This window comes from Pseudochaenichthys georgianus, unplaced genomic scaffold (assembly GCF_902827115.2).
Source record: "Pseudochaenichthys georgianus unplaced genomic scaffold, fPseGeo1.2 scaffold_956_arrow_ctg1, whole genome shotgun sequence".
Classification (NCBI taxonomy): Eukaryota; Metazoa; Chordata; class Actinopteri; order Perciformes; family Channichthyidae; genus Pseudochaenichthys; species Pseudochaenichthys georgianus.
The window spans coordinates 1-14,939 of NW_027263480.1; the positions used below are offsets into that span (position 1 = coordinate 1).

At 46.5% G+C, this 14,939-nt stretch overlaps 3 protein-coding genes across 3 annotated transcripts in view; all 3 read right to left on the reverse strand.

The window, feature by feature from the left end:
* Nucleotides 1–925: 925 nt before the first annotated feature.
* LOC117444847 (dynein light chain Tctex-type 3-like) lies at nt 926–2,028 on the reverse strand. The gene is made up of 3 exons (XM_034080223.2): nt 1,866–2,028; nt 1,442–1,483; nt 926–1,320 (listed from the first exon to the last, which is right to left on the reverse strand). Exons 1-3 carry the CDS (start codon nt 1,899–1,901, stop codon nt 1,024–1,026), a joined length of 375 nt encoding a protein of 124 aa, XP_033936114.1. The 5' UTR covers nt 1,902–2,028; the 3' UTR covers nt 926–1,023.
* A 5,052-nt stretch (nt 2,029–7,080) lies between these two features.
* The window catches only part of LOC117444845 (X-linked retinitis pigmentosa GTPase regulator-like), a 32,290-nt gene continuing 24,431 nt past the window's right edge, over nt 7,081–14,939 (reverse strand). Inside the window, exons 15-18 of the mRNA XM_071202791.1 lie at nt 7,881–8,042; nt 7,768–7,810; nt 7,582–7,679; nt 7,081–7,383 (exon numbers count right to left, since the gene is read on the reverse strand). Coding sequence (XP_071058892.1) covers nt 7,177–7,383; nt 7,582–7,679; nt 7,768–7,810; nt 7,881–8,042 — 510 coding nt within the window. The 3' untranslated portion in view covers nt 7,081–7,176. The remainder of the gene's footprint in view (nt 7,384–7,581; nt 7,680–7,767; nt 7,811–7,880; nt 8,043–14,939) is intronic.
* On the reverse strand, nt 11,921–13,648 carry LOC139433684 (uncharacterized). Its single transcript, XM_071202792.1, has one exon. The coding sequence runs from the start codon at nt 13,646–13,648 to the stop codon at nt 11,921–11,923; it is 1,728 nt and encodes a 575-aa protein (XP_071058893.1).

A 14,939-nucleotide genomic window follows, 5' to 3' on the forward strand; every position in this document is an offset into this window, starting at 1 on the left:
GCCTTTACGTGCCTTGTATTTATTCTTACGTGTGCTTTTTTTATCTATTCGTGTAATATTATATTTTATTATAATGTTATGTTCATTGTGAAGCACTTTGGCAAACGCTCTGTTTTTAAAATGTGCTATATAAATAAAGTGGATTGGATTATTCACTCTCCACTAAACGGCTCGCTGCAGCTCTCCCCCCCCACCTCCCTGTGAGCCCAGTGTGCTCTGATTGGTCGGGGCGCTGAGCTCCGTGGAGGTGTGGTTTCCTTGTTTAGCGATACACAGCGAAACTCACCCTGAGCACACACAAAGTCACAGCCGAAGTAAAAACAATACGTGTGGCTTGATACTGAGAAAGAAAAAGGCTGATGAACGCGGAGAGAATGTCGCCGCGATCCCAACGGTCTGTTATCAGCCTGCAGCCAGGGAGGAGAGATCAGCTGAGCTGCACTGAGTGTGTGAGGAAGTCGTGGATTGGTCAATTTGGACCAATCAGCGGGGGCTTAACGTAACGGCTATCGCGTCATAGTTCTGGGCGTGGCTACTGGGTGCTTATAGCTTTATTCATATCGTGGGGAACTTCAGGCGTGGAAACGGCAACGGGTGAGAATGAAGAACAGATGAAAGGTTAATACAATTAAAGATCAAATCTAAATGATGTACTGACTTTTAAAATAAGAAATGAACATATATACATATTAAATATATATATCTACATGTTTGACGCCGCAGCGTACGATACGATAATACTTGAATAGTCAGCGTCTGATCTGTAGCTCTGTGTTCACTGAGAGGACTGACTGGAGCACAGAGGATGCTTCAGGCAGACTGGAGCACAGAGGATGCTTCAGGCTGACTGGAGCACAGAGGATGCTTCAGGCTGACTGGAGCACAGAGGATGCTTCAGACTGACGTTCGTGAACCACGGGACCCTGTATCTCCCATTAGATAATTGAGCAATGTTCAACTTTTGAAGCTTCTGAAGCTTTCGGTGGAAGCGTCAGCCAATCAAATCATACGCCAGGACAAGCTCTAGCCAATCAAACCGCTGCCAGGGACGGGAGATCCATGCGATTGGTTGTTGGTCGAGCTCCAGACACGCCCAGCTCCAAGCTTGTTTTGAAGCTGTAGTGTGGACGGGCCGGTGTCATGGCGATATCTACATGTGTGACCGTGCAGTGTGGACACGGACATGCTCCACGTACCGATGTACTTGTAGGGTTTCCCCTGTTTCACCAGCTGGGTGAGGCAGCGCTCCACGATGCCCGCCGTCCACTTGTTCACCAAACTCTGGCTGTAGTCGTCATTTCCCACCACCCCCTCGATACACTGAGAGAAGCGCACACACACACACGCACACACGCACGAGATAACAGTCATGAGGAAGTCACCGGGTGCTGGTTCAGCCAGAGGAAACAACACATACTGGTTAAACACAGTAGCTCGGTACCTCTTTCACGATGCTGTCCGCCTCCTCCGAGTGGAAAGAGCTCTGACAACGACACACAATGCAGGCCATCATTTCATATCAGATGGCTTTTAAGCATTCATGACTTTTAGTTCAACAAAGCAGTGTTTTATTATATACATTAATGAAGTTAAGGGATCACTGACAAACATATTACAACAGCTAGCTATCATTTAAAAGAGAATTAGTACAGATCTCACTTTCAGCACCCTGCTACCTAACATTATAACCAAGTCTTAGCTCATTCTGGATATTCTACACAATGTTTTAAAATGATTTAAAACCAAAATACTTCAAAAATCATCTTTAGGAGTGGCTATCTAAGGCTGCTAGCTCGCTCCAAGCTAGCTAATATCCACAGAAATGTATAAAAATAGTACAATTATTGGCATACAACGGGACAAACCTCGCTGCCGCTGTTGTATTCCTCCATTGTTGTCATGTAGAGCGGGGTAAATTGTGGCAGAGTAGTTTTTTTCGTCAGAAAAAGACGAATAAATGAGATTGAAGTGAATCACAGCTTCCTGCGGGCTGTCAACAAAGACCGGAATAAAAAGCCACGAAGAAGAAATAGCAGAGAGCGACGCCTGGTGGTGGAAACACGGAACTGCTTTTAAACGTTAAATCACCACTCGAGGTTATTCGATTTAAACTTACCCAAAAAGGTAGAAAGACATTAAAACATAACTTATGTAATGTTTTCTTTGATAGGAATTGATAAATATAGGTTTTAGACTTACATCTGAGACGAACATGTGACCGTCAGCAACAGCTTCTTCTTCTTCTACGTTTATTTAATGGTCTTTTGTTGACATTCTGGTACTTGAGTAAAAGTAGAAGTACTCGGATCTTGTAGTAAAAGTAGAAGTACTCAGATCTTGTAGTAAAAGTAGAAGTACTCAGATATTGTAGTAAAAGTAGAAGAATTCAGATCTTGTACTTGAGTAAAAGTAGAAGTACTCAGATCTTGTACTTGAGTAAAAGTAGAAGTACTGCTTTCTTGTACTTGAGTAAAAGTAGAAGTACTCAGATCTTGTACTTGAGTAAAAGTAGAAGTACTCAGATCTTGTACTTGAGTAAAAGTAGAAGTACTCAGATATTGTACTTGAGTAAAAGTAGAAGTACTCATATCTTGTAGTAAAAGTAGAAGTACTCAGATCTTGTACTTGAGTAAAAGTAGAAGTACTCAGATCTTGTACTTGAGTAAAAGTAGAAGTACTCAGATCTTGTACTTGAGTAAAAGTAGAAGTACTCAGCTCTTGTACTTTAGTCAAAGTAGAAGTACTCAGATCTTGTACTTGAGTAAAAGTAGAAGTACCAGAGTGTAGGAATACTCTGTCACAGTAAAAGTATTCAAAATGTTCCTCAAGTGAAAGTAGAAAGTATTCTCATCTAAATAGTGAAAGACAGTGAAAGTAGTCGTTGTGCAGATTGGTCCATTTCAGAATAATATATATGATGTGTTTTATAATGATTGATCATGAAAGTGTTCTCAAAGCTGGTGAAGGAGCAGCTAGTCTGAAGTACTTTGTAGACTGCAGGGTAGCTGGTGAAGGTGCAGCTAGTCTGAAGTACTTTGTAGACTGCAGGGTAGCTGGTGAAGGTGCAGCTAGTCTGAAGTACTTTGTAGACTGCAGGGTAGCTGGTGGAGGTGCAGCTAGTCTGAAGTACTTTGTAGACTGCAGGGTAGCTGGTGAAGGTGCAGCTAGTCTGAAGTACTTTGTAGACTGCAGGGTAGCTGGTGAAGGTGCAGCTAGTCTGAAGTACTTTGTAGACTGCAGGGTAGCTGGTGAAGGAGCAGCTAGTCTGAAGTACTTTGTAGACTGCAGGGTAGCTGGTGGAGGTGCAGCTAGTCTGAAGTACTTTGCAGACTGCAGGGTAGCTGGTGGATTCACTCCAGGTGGAACTAAAGTCTGATTCAACACTTGATTATATTTACCATCATTCATCCACATCTGTGAAGTAATTAATAAAGTAAAGTACCTCAACATTGTACTTAAGAACAGTACTTGAGTAAATGTTAGTTACTTTACAACTCTGCTATTAGTAAACAAATAGGCGTTTTCTGTTCATCTCCGAATCAAAAGGTTTTATTGATATCACAAATATCCAACAGGTAAAAAAAGCAGTTGAGATGAGAAGATCGTATCAGGATATAAAACCGATGCATCTCTCTTTCAAACAGATCACATCGAAAAGTGCAAATGTGCTCATGGACCACGTCACAATAAATACGAGTATACACACACACACACACACACACACACACACACACACACACACACACACACACACACACACACGAGGCTCAGGTAGGAAGTGCCACACGAGAGTTGACGCCCAGCTGTAGGTCACTTGTGAAGAGATAGTGGTTGATTAAAACATCTAATATAAAGCTTTCTGCGTAAATAAGATCCTTAAAGGAGTAATCCACGTGATATAATAAAGTCACACACGGTGTAGCGACGGGCGGTGTGCACAAAGGGCAGGGACTTCAATGCGAGCTTATGACCCGCATAAGCTCGAGGCTTTGATGCGTGTGTTTCGTGCTTTCAGTGGAGGTTCCCTTCAGACAGCGGGCAGAGGTTTCCCGGGGCGACGACTATAGCCTCAGAGGATGTCCATCGCTTGTTCTAGTAGTATCGAGGAGTGCAGAAACCCGTAGAGGCAGATATACTTAAGTGCACGTTAATAATATCGCACATGTTATATCGCGGTGTTGTTTTTTTACCATCATTACAAAACACTGCTCTCTAACATGTGCAATAATGACGTGCAATTACGTATATCTGCCACTAGGGGTTTCTGCACTCCTCAACACTGCTACTATTTACATTCCTTGTGTGACCGTCAAGAGGCGCGTTCACGCTGCGGTACTTTCCCCACAAAGGGTCATGTGAACTTAGTTCATGATCGCGTTCACACCAAAAAGAGCCGGTACTAAAAGTAGTTCATGCGAACCTTTTGACCCGCTCGAAAGTCCCTGCGAGAGAGCAGGGACTTTCGAGCGGGTCTCTTGTGAGAAAAGAGCTATATTCCTGATTGGCTGGCGGATTGCAAACCACGCCCCGTAAAACTCCCAACAGGTTTTGTGAAGCCGCCATTTTATTATCCTCGCATTAGCATTATTAGCATTAGCATTATTAGCATTAGCATTAGCCCAGCGCAGAAACGCAGAGAGACTAACTTATGGCAACACAAAATAAAACATGGGAGCGGTGGAGATGAGGAGGTGTCGGCGTTCTGGCGATTTACTCGATTTACTTCCGAGTAAATCGAGTCCCCAACTCCGGGGACTTCCAGCGGCAGTATACGCTGTGAAGAAGAAGAAGAAGAAGAAGAAGAAGAAGAAGAAGAAGAAGAAGAAGAAGAAGAAGAAGAAGAAGAAGAAGAAGAAGAAGAAGAAGAAGAAGAAGAAGAAGAAGAAGAAGAAGAAGAAGAAGAAGAAGAAGAAGAAGAAGAAGAAGAAGAAGAAGAAGAAGAAGAAGAAGAAGAAGAAGAAGAAGAAGAAGAAGAAGAAGACGCGCCTGATGTTTCCTGTATAGTTAGTTAATGGATCTTGTTACCGCACAGTTTCATTATCACGCTGCTGTGTTTATTGTATCGTTCTAACTCAACACAATAATGTCCTTCGGGATAAATAAAGTCTTATCTTATCTCTTAAAACAATGTCATTATAGTTAAATGTGCATTTTATTTAACCGTCCTGTCGTAGACATCTGATGAGGATGGACGAGTCATCAACTCCATCTGTTTGCACCCGGCACTTTATCGATCTATCATAGTCCCATCACTGTGTAGTCGTTCCTCTAAATCAGGGGTGTCAAACTCGAGGCCCGGGGGCCAAATCCGGCCCGCGACTTCATTTTATGTGGCCCTGCAAGAGCTTGCAAAGAACGGTTACAGGCTGATTTACAGAAGCACACAAACTACATGTCCCACAATGCATCTCTCATTTGACTTTTTTCTCAGAATTAGACTTTTATTTCAAGATTTCACTTTTTTTCTTTTTGTGACATTCTCACTGAAGAGACTTGCAATTATTTGCCCTAGACTTCTGCTTTCAGACGTAGTTCATTATGAAGTTATTACCCTGTCCGATAATAATCCAATGCGGAGGCAATAACATTATTTTATATATATAACATATTTATATATGCATTTTTATATAGTCTTAAAGTTACAACCGGCCCTTTAAGTGCAACCATAATGCTGATGTGGCCCGTGGTGAAATTGAGTTTGACACCCTGCTCTAAATAGTAGCGTGGTTTATGGCTGTCGCTCTCTTTCGTCATGAGTTGACTTTGCAAACGGCCCGGCGAGCCCTCGTCTTCACAAATCAGTTCCCTCTCTCTCGGTTATTTGTTGTCACTTCCCTCTGAACGCCTCGGAGGGAACAACCTGCACTATTTCATCTGTTTTATTGTGTTGCTGCTGGAGGGGGAGGAGCCTAAGGTCTGCATGGATAACTACCTGTCGCTCTGGACACATGGCAATAAAGCCTTGGACTTGAACCTTGTTCGACATCAGGGTGAGGTCGGGGACCCCTGAGAGCTGTTTCTCGGGGTCCCAGCAGGGTGAGGGTGGGGACCCCTGAGAGGTGTTTCTCGGGGTCCCAGCAGGGTGAGGGTGGGGACCCCTGAGAGGTGTTTCTCGGGGGCACGGCAGGGTGAGGGTGGGGACCCCTGAGAGGTGTTTCTCGGGGGCACGGCAGGGTGAGGGTGGGGACCCCTGAGAGGTGTTTCTCGGGGGCACGGCAGGGTGAGGGTGGGGACCCCTGAGAGCTGTTTCTCGGGGTCCCAGCAGGGTGAGGGTGGGGACCCCTGAGAGGTGTTTCTCGGGGGCACGGCAGGGTGAGGGTGGGGACCCCTGAGAGGTGTTTCTCGGGGGCACGGCAGGGTGAGGCTGGGGACCCCTGAGAGGTGTTTCTCGGGGGCACGGCAGGGTGAGGGTGGGGACCCCTGAGAGCTGTTTCTCGGGGGCACAGCAGGGTGAGGGTGGGGACCCCTGAGAGGTGTTTCTCGGGCTCACAGCAGGGTGAGGGTGGGGACCCCTGAGAGCTGTTTCTCGGGGTCCCAGCAGGGTGAGGGTGGGGACCCCTGAGAGCTGTTTCTCGGGCTCACAGCAGGGTGAGGGTGGGGACCCCTGAGAGCTGTTTCTCGGGGGCACAGCAGGGTGAGGGTGGGGACCCCTGAGAGGTGTTTCTCGGGGGCACAGCAGGGTGAGGGTGGGGACCCCTGAGAGCTGTTTCTCGGGGTCCCAGCAGGGTGAGGGTGGGGACCCCTGAGAGCTGTTTCTCGGGGGCACAGCAGGGTGAGGGTGGGGACCCCTGAGAGGTGTTTCTCGGGGGCACAGCAGGGTGAGGGTGGGGACCCCTGAGAGCTGTTTCTCGGGGGCACAGCAGGGTGAGGTTGGGGACCCCTGAGAGGTGTTTCTCGGGCTCACAGCAGGGTGAGGGTGGGGACCCCTGAGAGCTGTTTCTCGGGGTCCCAGCAGGGTGAGGGTGGGGACCCCTGAGAGCTGTTTCTCGGGCTCACAGCAGGGTGAGGTGGGGGACCCCTGAGAGGTGTTTCTCGGGGGCACAGCAGGGTGAGGCTGGGGACCCCTGAGAGGTGTTTCTCGGGCTCACAGCAGGGTGAGGTGGGGGACCCCTGAGAGGTGTTTCTCGGGGTCCCAGCAGGGTGAGGTGGGGGACCCCTGAGAGGTGTTTCTCGGGCTCACAGCAGGGTGCAGGCTCCAGAGCGAGGGCTTCTGAAGGGAACAGACTTCTGACTTCTCGGTGTTTCCTCTGGTTCTTCAGGAGCTCCAGAGGGAGGCTCTCCTTTGGCCCCGGCCTCCCCGCTGACGGTGCTCCCTGCTGGGGTCGGGTCTCTGTCGATGCTCTGCTTCGACCTGGAGAAGGAGAGCCGTCTGAAGAGCGAGAGCTGAGAGGAGGAGGAGGACATTAGTCTGTCATTTCATCTGCTAAATACTTTTCCATTAGCATCTCAGAAAATAGTGAATCCATTCCGGTTTCTAAAGTCCAAGGTGACGGTTTTAAATGGTTAAATTTCACTAAACGCAGCGCCTAGTATGTCTACAACTACCTGCTGTTCTTTAGTTAATAGGATCTCATACTGAACCTTTTTGCTGGTTGCTGATTGGCTGCTGGAGTTGCTTTCTGTCGTCCCATTGGCTGGTTTTTCTTCACTTGTGCTGTCGGGCTTCTCTGTGATTTCAGCTGTTGTGGAAATCAGACAAGTCTGTTATTATTGTATCTAATGTGTTGTGTGTGTTGTATATATGCAATGTTCTCTATCAGCGCTCACCTGTCTGCTCAGGTGTGGATTCTTCCGGCAGCTCTTCAGGCTTCTGGAAAGATCCGATCACGTCAACACGATATAAGACATATTGGACATGTGAAGTGTCTCTGCAGACTTACATCGCTCTGAGTGTCCTCTGTCCGCCCCTCTGTGGACTCAAAACTCGACGACGGTCCCTCGGTCTCTGCGGATGTATCTTCATCCTCTTCCTCCACTTCCTCTTCCTCCTCTACCTCCTCTTCACCTTTGCTCCACGTCTGAGCAAATCCTTTTATCAAATCCTGACAGAAAGAGTGAATTAGAGACATTCAATGATCAGTATAATCAAACAACACATACTTACAGTACAAGGAGAGACACTACAGGCTAAATATATATTTCTTTAAGCAGTTTTGGAAACTTTTAGGTATTTTTCTTCCATAAATGTCTTAAAAAAAAATCCACATTTAGGAGATGATTTGGTAGCTTTGGGTCTTTAGATGTCTCCTTAACTCACCAGGAGAGAGTAAGGTACATTTTGTATTTACCTGTAGTGTCTTCCCAATACTTCAGTTTAACTATAACTAATCAATTAGAGGAAGGTTCATTACAATAATTGGAAGAGGGACAGGACGCAGGGAAGGACACACAAAGAGAGACTGAGGGAACACCGAGATGTGACGGGAGAATAAAAAAGAAGCCCACCTGAAACACTCAACACCACTGGGTGGAAAATAGAAAAGCAACAGACATGATGACGGTACATTTCCTTTGATTGGATTGAAAGATATATCAGGTGTTAAGAACAACACAAAAAAGAGAATTGAAATAAAACAGTTATTTATTACAAACAGAAATGAGACGTTCCACATATATAGAATAATAAAGAGTATAAAATAAATAATGCGATGCAATGTGACGACGTAGGAAGAGGGTCCGAGCCACATTTAAATAAATATAATACAGTGGAAGCCTTTTTGGAGACGCCACAGAAAGAAGTAAACAAAGCATTTAGAAAAACAGGGATAAGAGAGAGAGCTTTAAGGCCCCGTCCACACGGAGACGGAACGGGTCGTATCCGCGACAGTTCTCTATCGTATCGACCAGGGGTGTCAAACTCAAGGCCCGGGGGCCCAATCCGGCCCGCGACATCATTTGATGAGGCCCCGCAAGAGCTTGCAAAGAATATAATACGTTTATTATACGGTTACATGCCACTTTACAGAAGCAGGTTGCCCATAAACTACATGTCCCACAATGCATCTCGTTTTGTGACATGCGCACTGAAGAAACTTGCAATTATTTGCCCTGGACTTCTGCTTTCAGACGTAGTTAATTACTAAGTACATTATTTTATATATATATTTATATAGTTACCACCGGCCCTTTGAGTGCAACGATAATGCTAATGTAGCCCGCGATGAAATTGAGTTTGACACCCCTGGTATAGACGGTTCGTCCACACGAGGCCGACACGGAAAAGCGGATTCGGAGCCCGGATCCGATACACTTTGATAACGGCTCCCAAAGTGGGTAGGTCTGCGGACTCCGTGTGCACGCCCTATACGATCATATCCATATCCTGATAGCGATGACGCCATAGCCCCGCCTCTCCCCACCTCTGCTGCTCACTCCCGCGTCATTGGCGGATCACAGGGTTGCGTTCGTGCTCCAGATGCTACTGACCATGATACAGATGTTAGTGCAAAATCTACAGCTCCTCGACCGCAACCATCAGCAACAAGTGGACCTGGAGAACTACATGAACTACATGTTGCTAAATCCACCGAGGAGAATAGAGAACCGCAGTGACGCGTCCTAAAACCCGGAAGTAAACTCCTTCCGGTTCCTTCGACACAAATGCAATGCAATGTCTCCATAGGGTTTAGGAAAATAGCTGGAAGTCAGGTCTGTGAGGAACACATTTAAGAGACGGATCACGTTTTGTTCAGCCGGATAATCTCCACATGTCTTCCCTACTTTTATCGAATCATAAATCTAGTCGCCAGAAGCAAAATTCTAACGTTATGCTATAAAGCAGGGGTGGGGAACCTTTTTCCTCTCAAGGGCCATTTCAATTTTTACAATATCCTCAGTGGGCCGTACAAATTATTGACCTCTGCTTAAAAAAACTAAAATCACAGCCCATTCATTTCATTCTGTGCAAAGAAAAAGCAACCTCTGAATCCAGATATCCCACCATGACTCGCGTATGGAGGCACGTGCACGTTGTGGCGTAACCACCAAAACAGAAAGATATGGACACAAGATGTGTGCAAAAGTATTTAGTTTCCTATCCATGTGAACATGATTTAAGTGGGGGGGGGGACCTAACCTCTTCTAGGGGGGTCCGGGGGCATGCTCCCCTGGAAGATTTTTTTTTTTTTTAAATGTTGAAGTTGAAAGCATCAATCTGGTGCACTTTGAGAGCAACATTAGGAGCTCTATGGATCTCTCAACACCCAGATGAAACAGAACTGTAAGCAGATTTATTTGTCTTTATGAATATTTGACAAATCACTTCCCTTTCAAACTGTATTCTTCTTTATTAATAACAACTTTTTTTTACTGTCATATAGTATTTTATACCCGTTTACTTTATTCTCTTGTTTTTTGATAACTATAATGATCATATAAAGATGTGCCTTTACCTCACTGGTTGTAGAAAAAGCTTCTTATATTCGTTAGCATAGCTAGCTAAACAGATGCTAATAACAACACAGTTATTGACTGTCTGATCAGAATGACAGATCGCCACTGGGCTTTCAGCTGAAGACACAGACACGCAGAAACTGCGGCATGTGTATGGCTCCTTATCGGTACTGCAATTTCTGAAGTGCTGGAGCGGCGTTCTGGTGCTCTCCGGCAGAACTGCACCCCTGTCAGTCGAGACATACCACGGGATGACACGTTAGGCTCGTGTTATGTTCAAGGACCCTGACCTTGGCCAGGAAAAACAGACACTCGCTTGTTTAATTTTTTTGCAGTCTAGATTTCTTACATTTTTTTCTTTTTTGCGGTTGTTTATAAATTACCTCGAGGGCCGTACCAAATTGGCCCGGAGGCCGGAGGTTCCCCACCCCTGCTATAAAGGAGCTACAGCCGGGTCGCTGCTTCAACGTCATGCCGACTTCAGATCCAGATTCAAACACAGATTCTAGATGGAACGAGTTGAAGCGTTTGTTGGAACACTTTGCAGGAGGCAGGGACTTGCTTTCAAGCAGAACAGAAACTACCTCAGAGGAGTGTTCACGTGTTCGGCGTAATGACGTACAACGACCTCCACGACTTCTGTAGTCCTATTCAGCCGCTTGGTAACAACCATCGTTTCTCAGACACGTCCACTCTTCAGAAATCACCAGTGGGGTCGCTGCTGATAATTTAATGTCCTAGAACAAAACGTGATCCGCCTCTTCACTGCGTCTCAACCTCAGACCTTAGTTCAGATAGTTTCCTAAACCCTATGGAGAGATCCCATTGGCTCTGAGACGAGGGAACAGGAAGTGGAGAAATGCTGACTCACTTCCTGGTTTTAGGACTGCGGTAAGAGGGGGGGGTCTTCTTCTTCGCTGCTTTTGGTGTATTTTGTGGCGGAAGTACAGCGCCACTTACAGGCCCGGCATATATCGGGGCGGTTTTGGCGCAGTGGTTAGAGCGTTAGTCATCAGATCAAGGGGCGATGGTGAACTCCAGTTCGAATCCCGTAATGACTCTTACATGTCTAATATGTGTAATGTGTACTTGTAAAAGCGCATTATTATTATTATTATTATGTACTACAGCGTCTCCAGCGGGTCGAGCGTTTCCGTGTGGACGGAAGACTTTTTTGCAAACGACTACGGTTCGTTTTCGCCTCCGTGTGGACGGGGCCTAATACAACTTTACGATTGGATTTAAAACATTTGAAATGCAGCTTAATATTTGTTTAAGTTTGTTGTTTGGTGAATCCAACTGTGATGGTGCAGTGCTCGATTGCTCCTCCTTAGTAACATGTTTTAAAAGCGGCTTTAATGTTGAAAAAGCTCTTCATTTTCTCATTCTGCCTGTTACGCAACACACTCTGTTCTGATTGGTCGACCTGCTTAGAGATGTCCCGCCCCCTTAGCCTGTCACGCACAATGTGTTGGAGCGCTAGCCAATAGGAGCGTTCCATCTGGATGAAGATCACAGTCTTCCTCAGTCACTTCAGGTTGAGGTACTGCGGCAGCACGTCGTCCCAGAACTCCTCTTCCTCGCCTGCCGCCTGACCTTTGACCCCCGACCTCTGTCTGCTCCTGGCTTTACCTCTCTGGACTCCAGCTGACTTTGTCTTTTGGACAACCTCTTCCTCCTCCTCTTCCTCCTCCTCCTCTTCCTTCTCATCTTTTTCTCCCTCCTCTTCCTCTCCTCCCTCTGTCTCACTTCCTTCATCACTTCCTTCTCCCTCCTCTTCCTCTCCTCCCTCTGTCTCACTTCCTTCTCCCTCCTCTTCCTCTCCTCCCTCTGTCTCACTTCCTTCTCCCTCCTCTTCCTCTCCTCCCTCTGTCTCACTTCCTTCATCACTTCCTTCTCCCTCTGTCTCACTTCCTTCTCCCTCCTCTTCCTCTCCTCCCTCTGTCTCACTTCCGTCTCCCTCCTCTTCCTCTTCTCTCTCTGTCTCACTTCCTTCTCCCTCCTCTTCTCCCTCTTTCTCACTTCCTTCCCCCTCCTCTTCCTCTCCTCCCTCTTTCTCACTTTCTTTATCACTTCCTTCTCCCTCCTCTTCTTCTCCTCCCTCTGTCTCACTTCCTTCATCACTTCCTTCTCCCTCCTCTTCCTCTGTCTCACTTCCTTCATTACTTCCTTCTCCCTCCTCTTCCTCTCCTCCCTCTGTCTCACTTTCTTCATCACTTCCTTCTCCCTCATCTTCCTCTCCTCCCTCTGTCTCACTTTCTTCCTCACTTCCTTCTCCCTCCTCTTCCTCCTCACTTTCACACGATCTTCCTGCGCTCTCTGTCTCATTACTCGACCCTTCCTCTTCCTCCTCTTCATCACTTCCTCTGCTCTCCTTTGATTCAGTCTCATCTTCACTTTCACTTCCTGCCGTGCCACTTGCTTCCTCCTCTTCCTCAGCACTGCTCTTGTCTTCATCTTCATCATCCTCTGTTTGAAGAGTGTTGCAGTCTTCTTCCTCATCTTCATCATCTTCTGTCACCTTCTCCACGCTGTGACTGACTTCCTCTCCTTCATCTTCATCATCTTCTTCATCTTCTGTCACCTTCTCCACGCTGTGACTGACTTCCTCTCCTTCATCTTCCTCATCTTCATCATCTTCATCATCATCTTCTGTCACCTTCTCCACGCTGTGACTGACTTCTTCCTCCTCCTTCTCGCTCACTTCTGCACTTCTACTCTTCTCCTCCTCCTCCTCCTCCTCCTCCCCCTCTTCCTCCCTCTCCTCCTGACTTGTTTCCTTGCTTCCTTCAGGACTCTGAGGGATGATGTTGATGCTCACGGCTGACTTGTTGCTATAGTCTTCAGTCCTCTCCTCCCTCGGCAGGCCGCTCTCCGAGAGAGACGCCACCTGCAGCGCCAGCAGCGCTGCGACGGAGGCGGCTCCAGCGACGAGGCCCAGCTTTGACGCCTTTTCCGGAGTTCCCTCCCCAACGTCCGCCTCCTTTTGGTTTTTCTCGTTCTTAGATTTCTTCGATAAGTCTTTGGACCGGACCTCCGACAGACTCTCCTCCTCATTCAGACGACGTGTGTGTGGAGAGCTGACACTCTGCACCGCGATGGGTTTGCTTTGGACGGCTTTAACTTCTCGTTGGCTCTTCCTGGCGACCTCCATCAGCGTGCTTCCCCCCGGAGTCGGTCGGAGTCGTTGTCTGGACGCCGCCTTCCTAGTGTCCGCCATGTTCTTGTTTTTCCCGGGTCTCTGCAGCGCCTCCATGGCCAGGACCAGGTTCTCCTTGTTCTGACTGAGAGTAGTCCTCAGCAGCTCCGTGGGTAACGCCCGGCGAGGAGAAGCCGCTTTGCTCTCACGAGGAGAGAAACGACTCTTCTTGATCTGATCTTTAGAGCTCTTACCCGTCAGCTATCCGTCAGGAAGCAGCGTGGAGAAAGAGGCATGCGTTAGAGAGGAAGAGAGACATGCAGGAAACACAGAGAGAGAGAGGAAAGGCAGAGAGGAGAGCTACACACATCCTTTACTCAGGTAGAAGTACACATCCTTTACTCAAGCAGAAGTACACACATCCTTTACTCAAGCAGAAGTACACACATCCTTTACTCAAGCAGAAGTACACACATCCTTTACTCAAGCAGAAGTACACACATCCTTTACTCAAGTAGAAGTACACACATCCTTTACTCAAGTAGAAGTACACACATCCTTTACTCAGGTAGAAGTACACACATCCTTTACTCAAGTAGAAGTGCACACATCCCTTACTCAAGTAGAAGTACACACATCCTTTACTCAAGTAGAAGTACACACATCCTTTACTCAAGCAGAAGTACACACATCCTTTACTCAGGTAGAAGTACACATCCTTTACTCAGGTAGAAGTACACATCCTTTACTCAAGCAGAAGTACACACATCCTTTACTCAAGCAGAAGTACACACATCCTTTACTCAAGCAGAAGTACACACATCCTTTACTCAAGCAGAAGTACACACATCCTTTACTCAAGCAGAAGTACACACATCCTTTACTCAAGTAGAAGTACACACATCCTTTACTCAAGTAGAAGTACACACATCCTTTACTCAGGTAGAAGTACACACATCCTTTACTCAAGTAGAAGTGCACACATCCCTTACTCAAGTAGAAGTACACACATCCTTTACTCAAGTAGAAGTACACACATCCTTTACTCAAGCAGAAGTACACACATCCTTTACTCAGGTAGAAGTACACATCCTTTACTCAGGTAGAAGTACACATCCTTTACTCAAGCAGAAGTACACACATCCTTTACTCAAGCAGAAGTACACACATCCTTTACTCAAGCAGAAGTACACACATCCTTTACTCAAGCAGAAGTACACACATCCTTTACTCAAGCAGAAGTACACACATCCTTTACTCAAGTAGAAGTACACACATCCTTTACTCAAGCAGAAGTACACACATCCTTTACTCAAGCAGAAGTACACATACTCATGTACTTGAGTAAAAAGTACCCATAGCTAGCAGCTGCTTTAAAGAGTACCTGACCTCCCTTTATATCAATAGA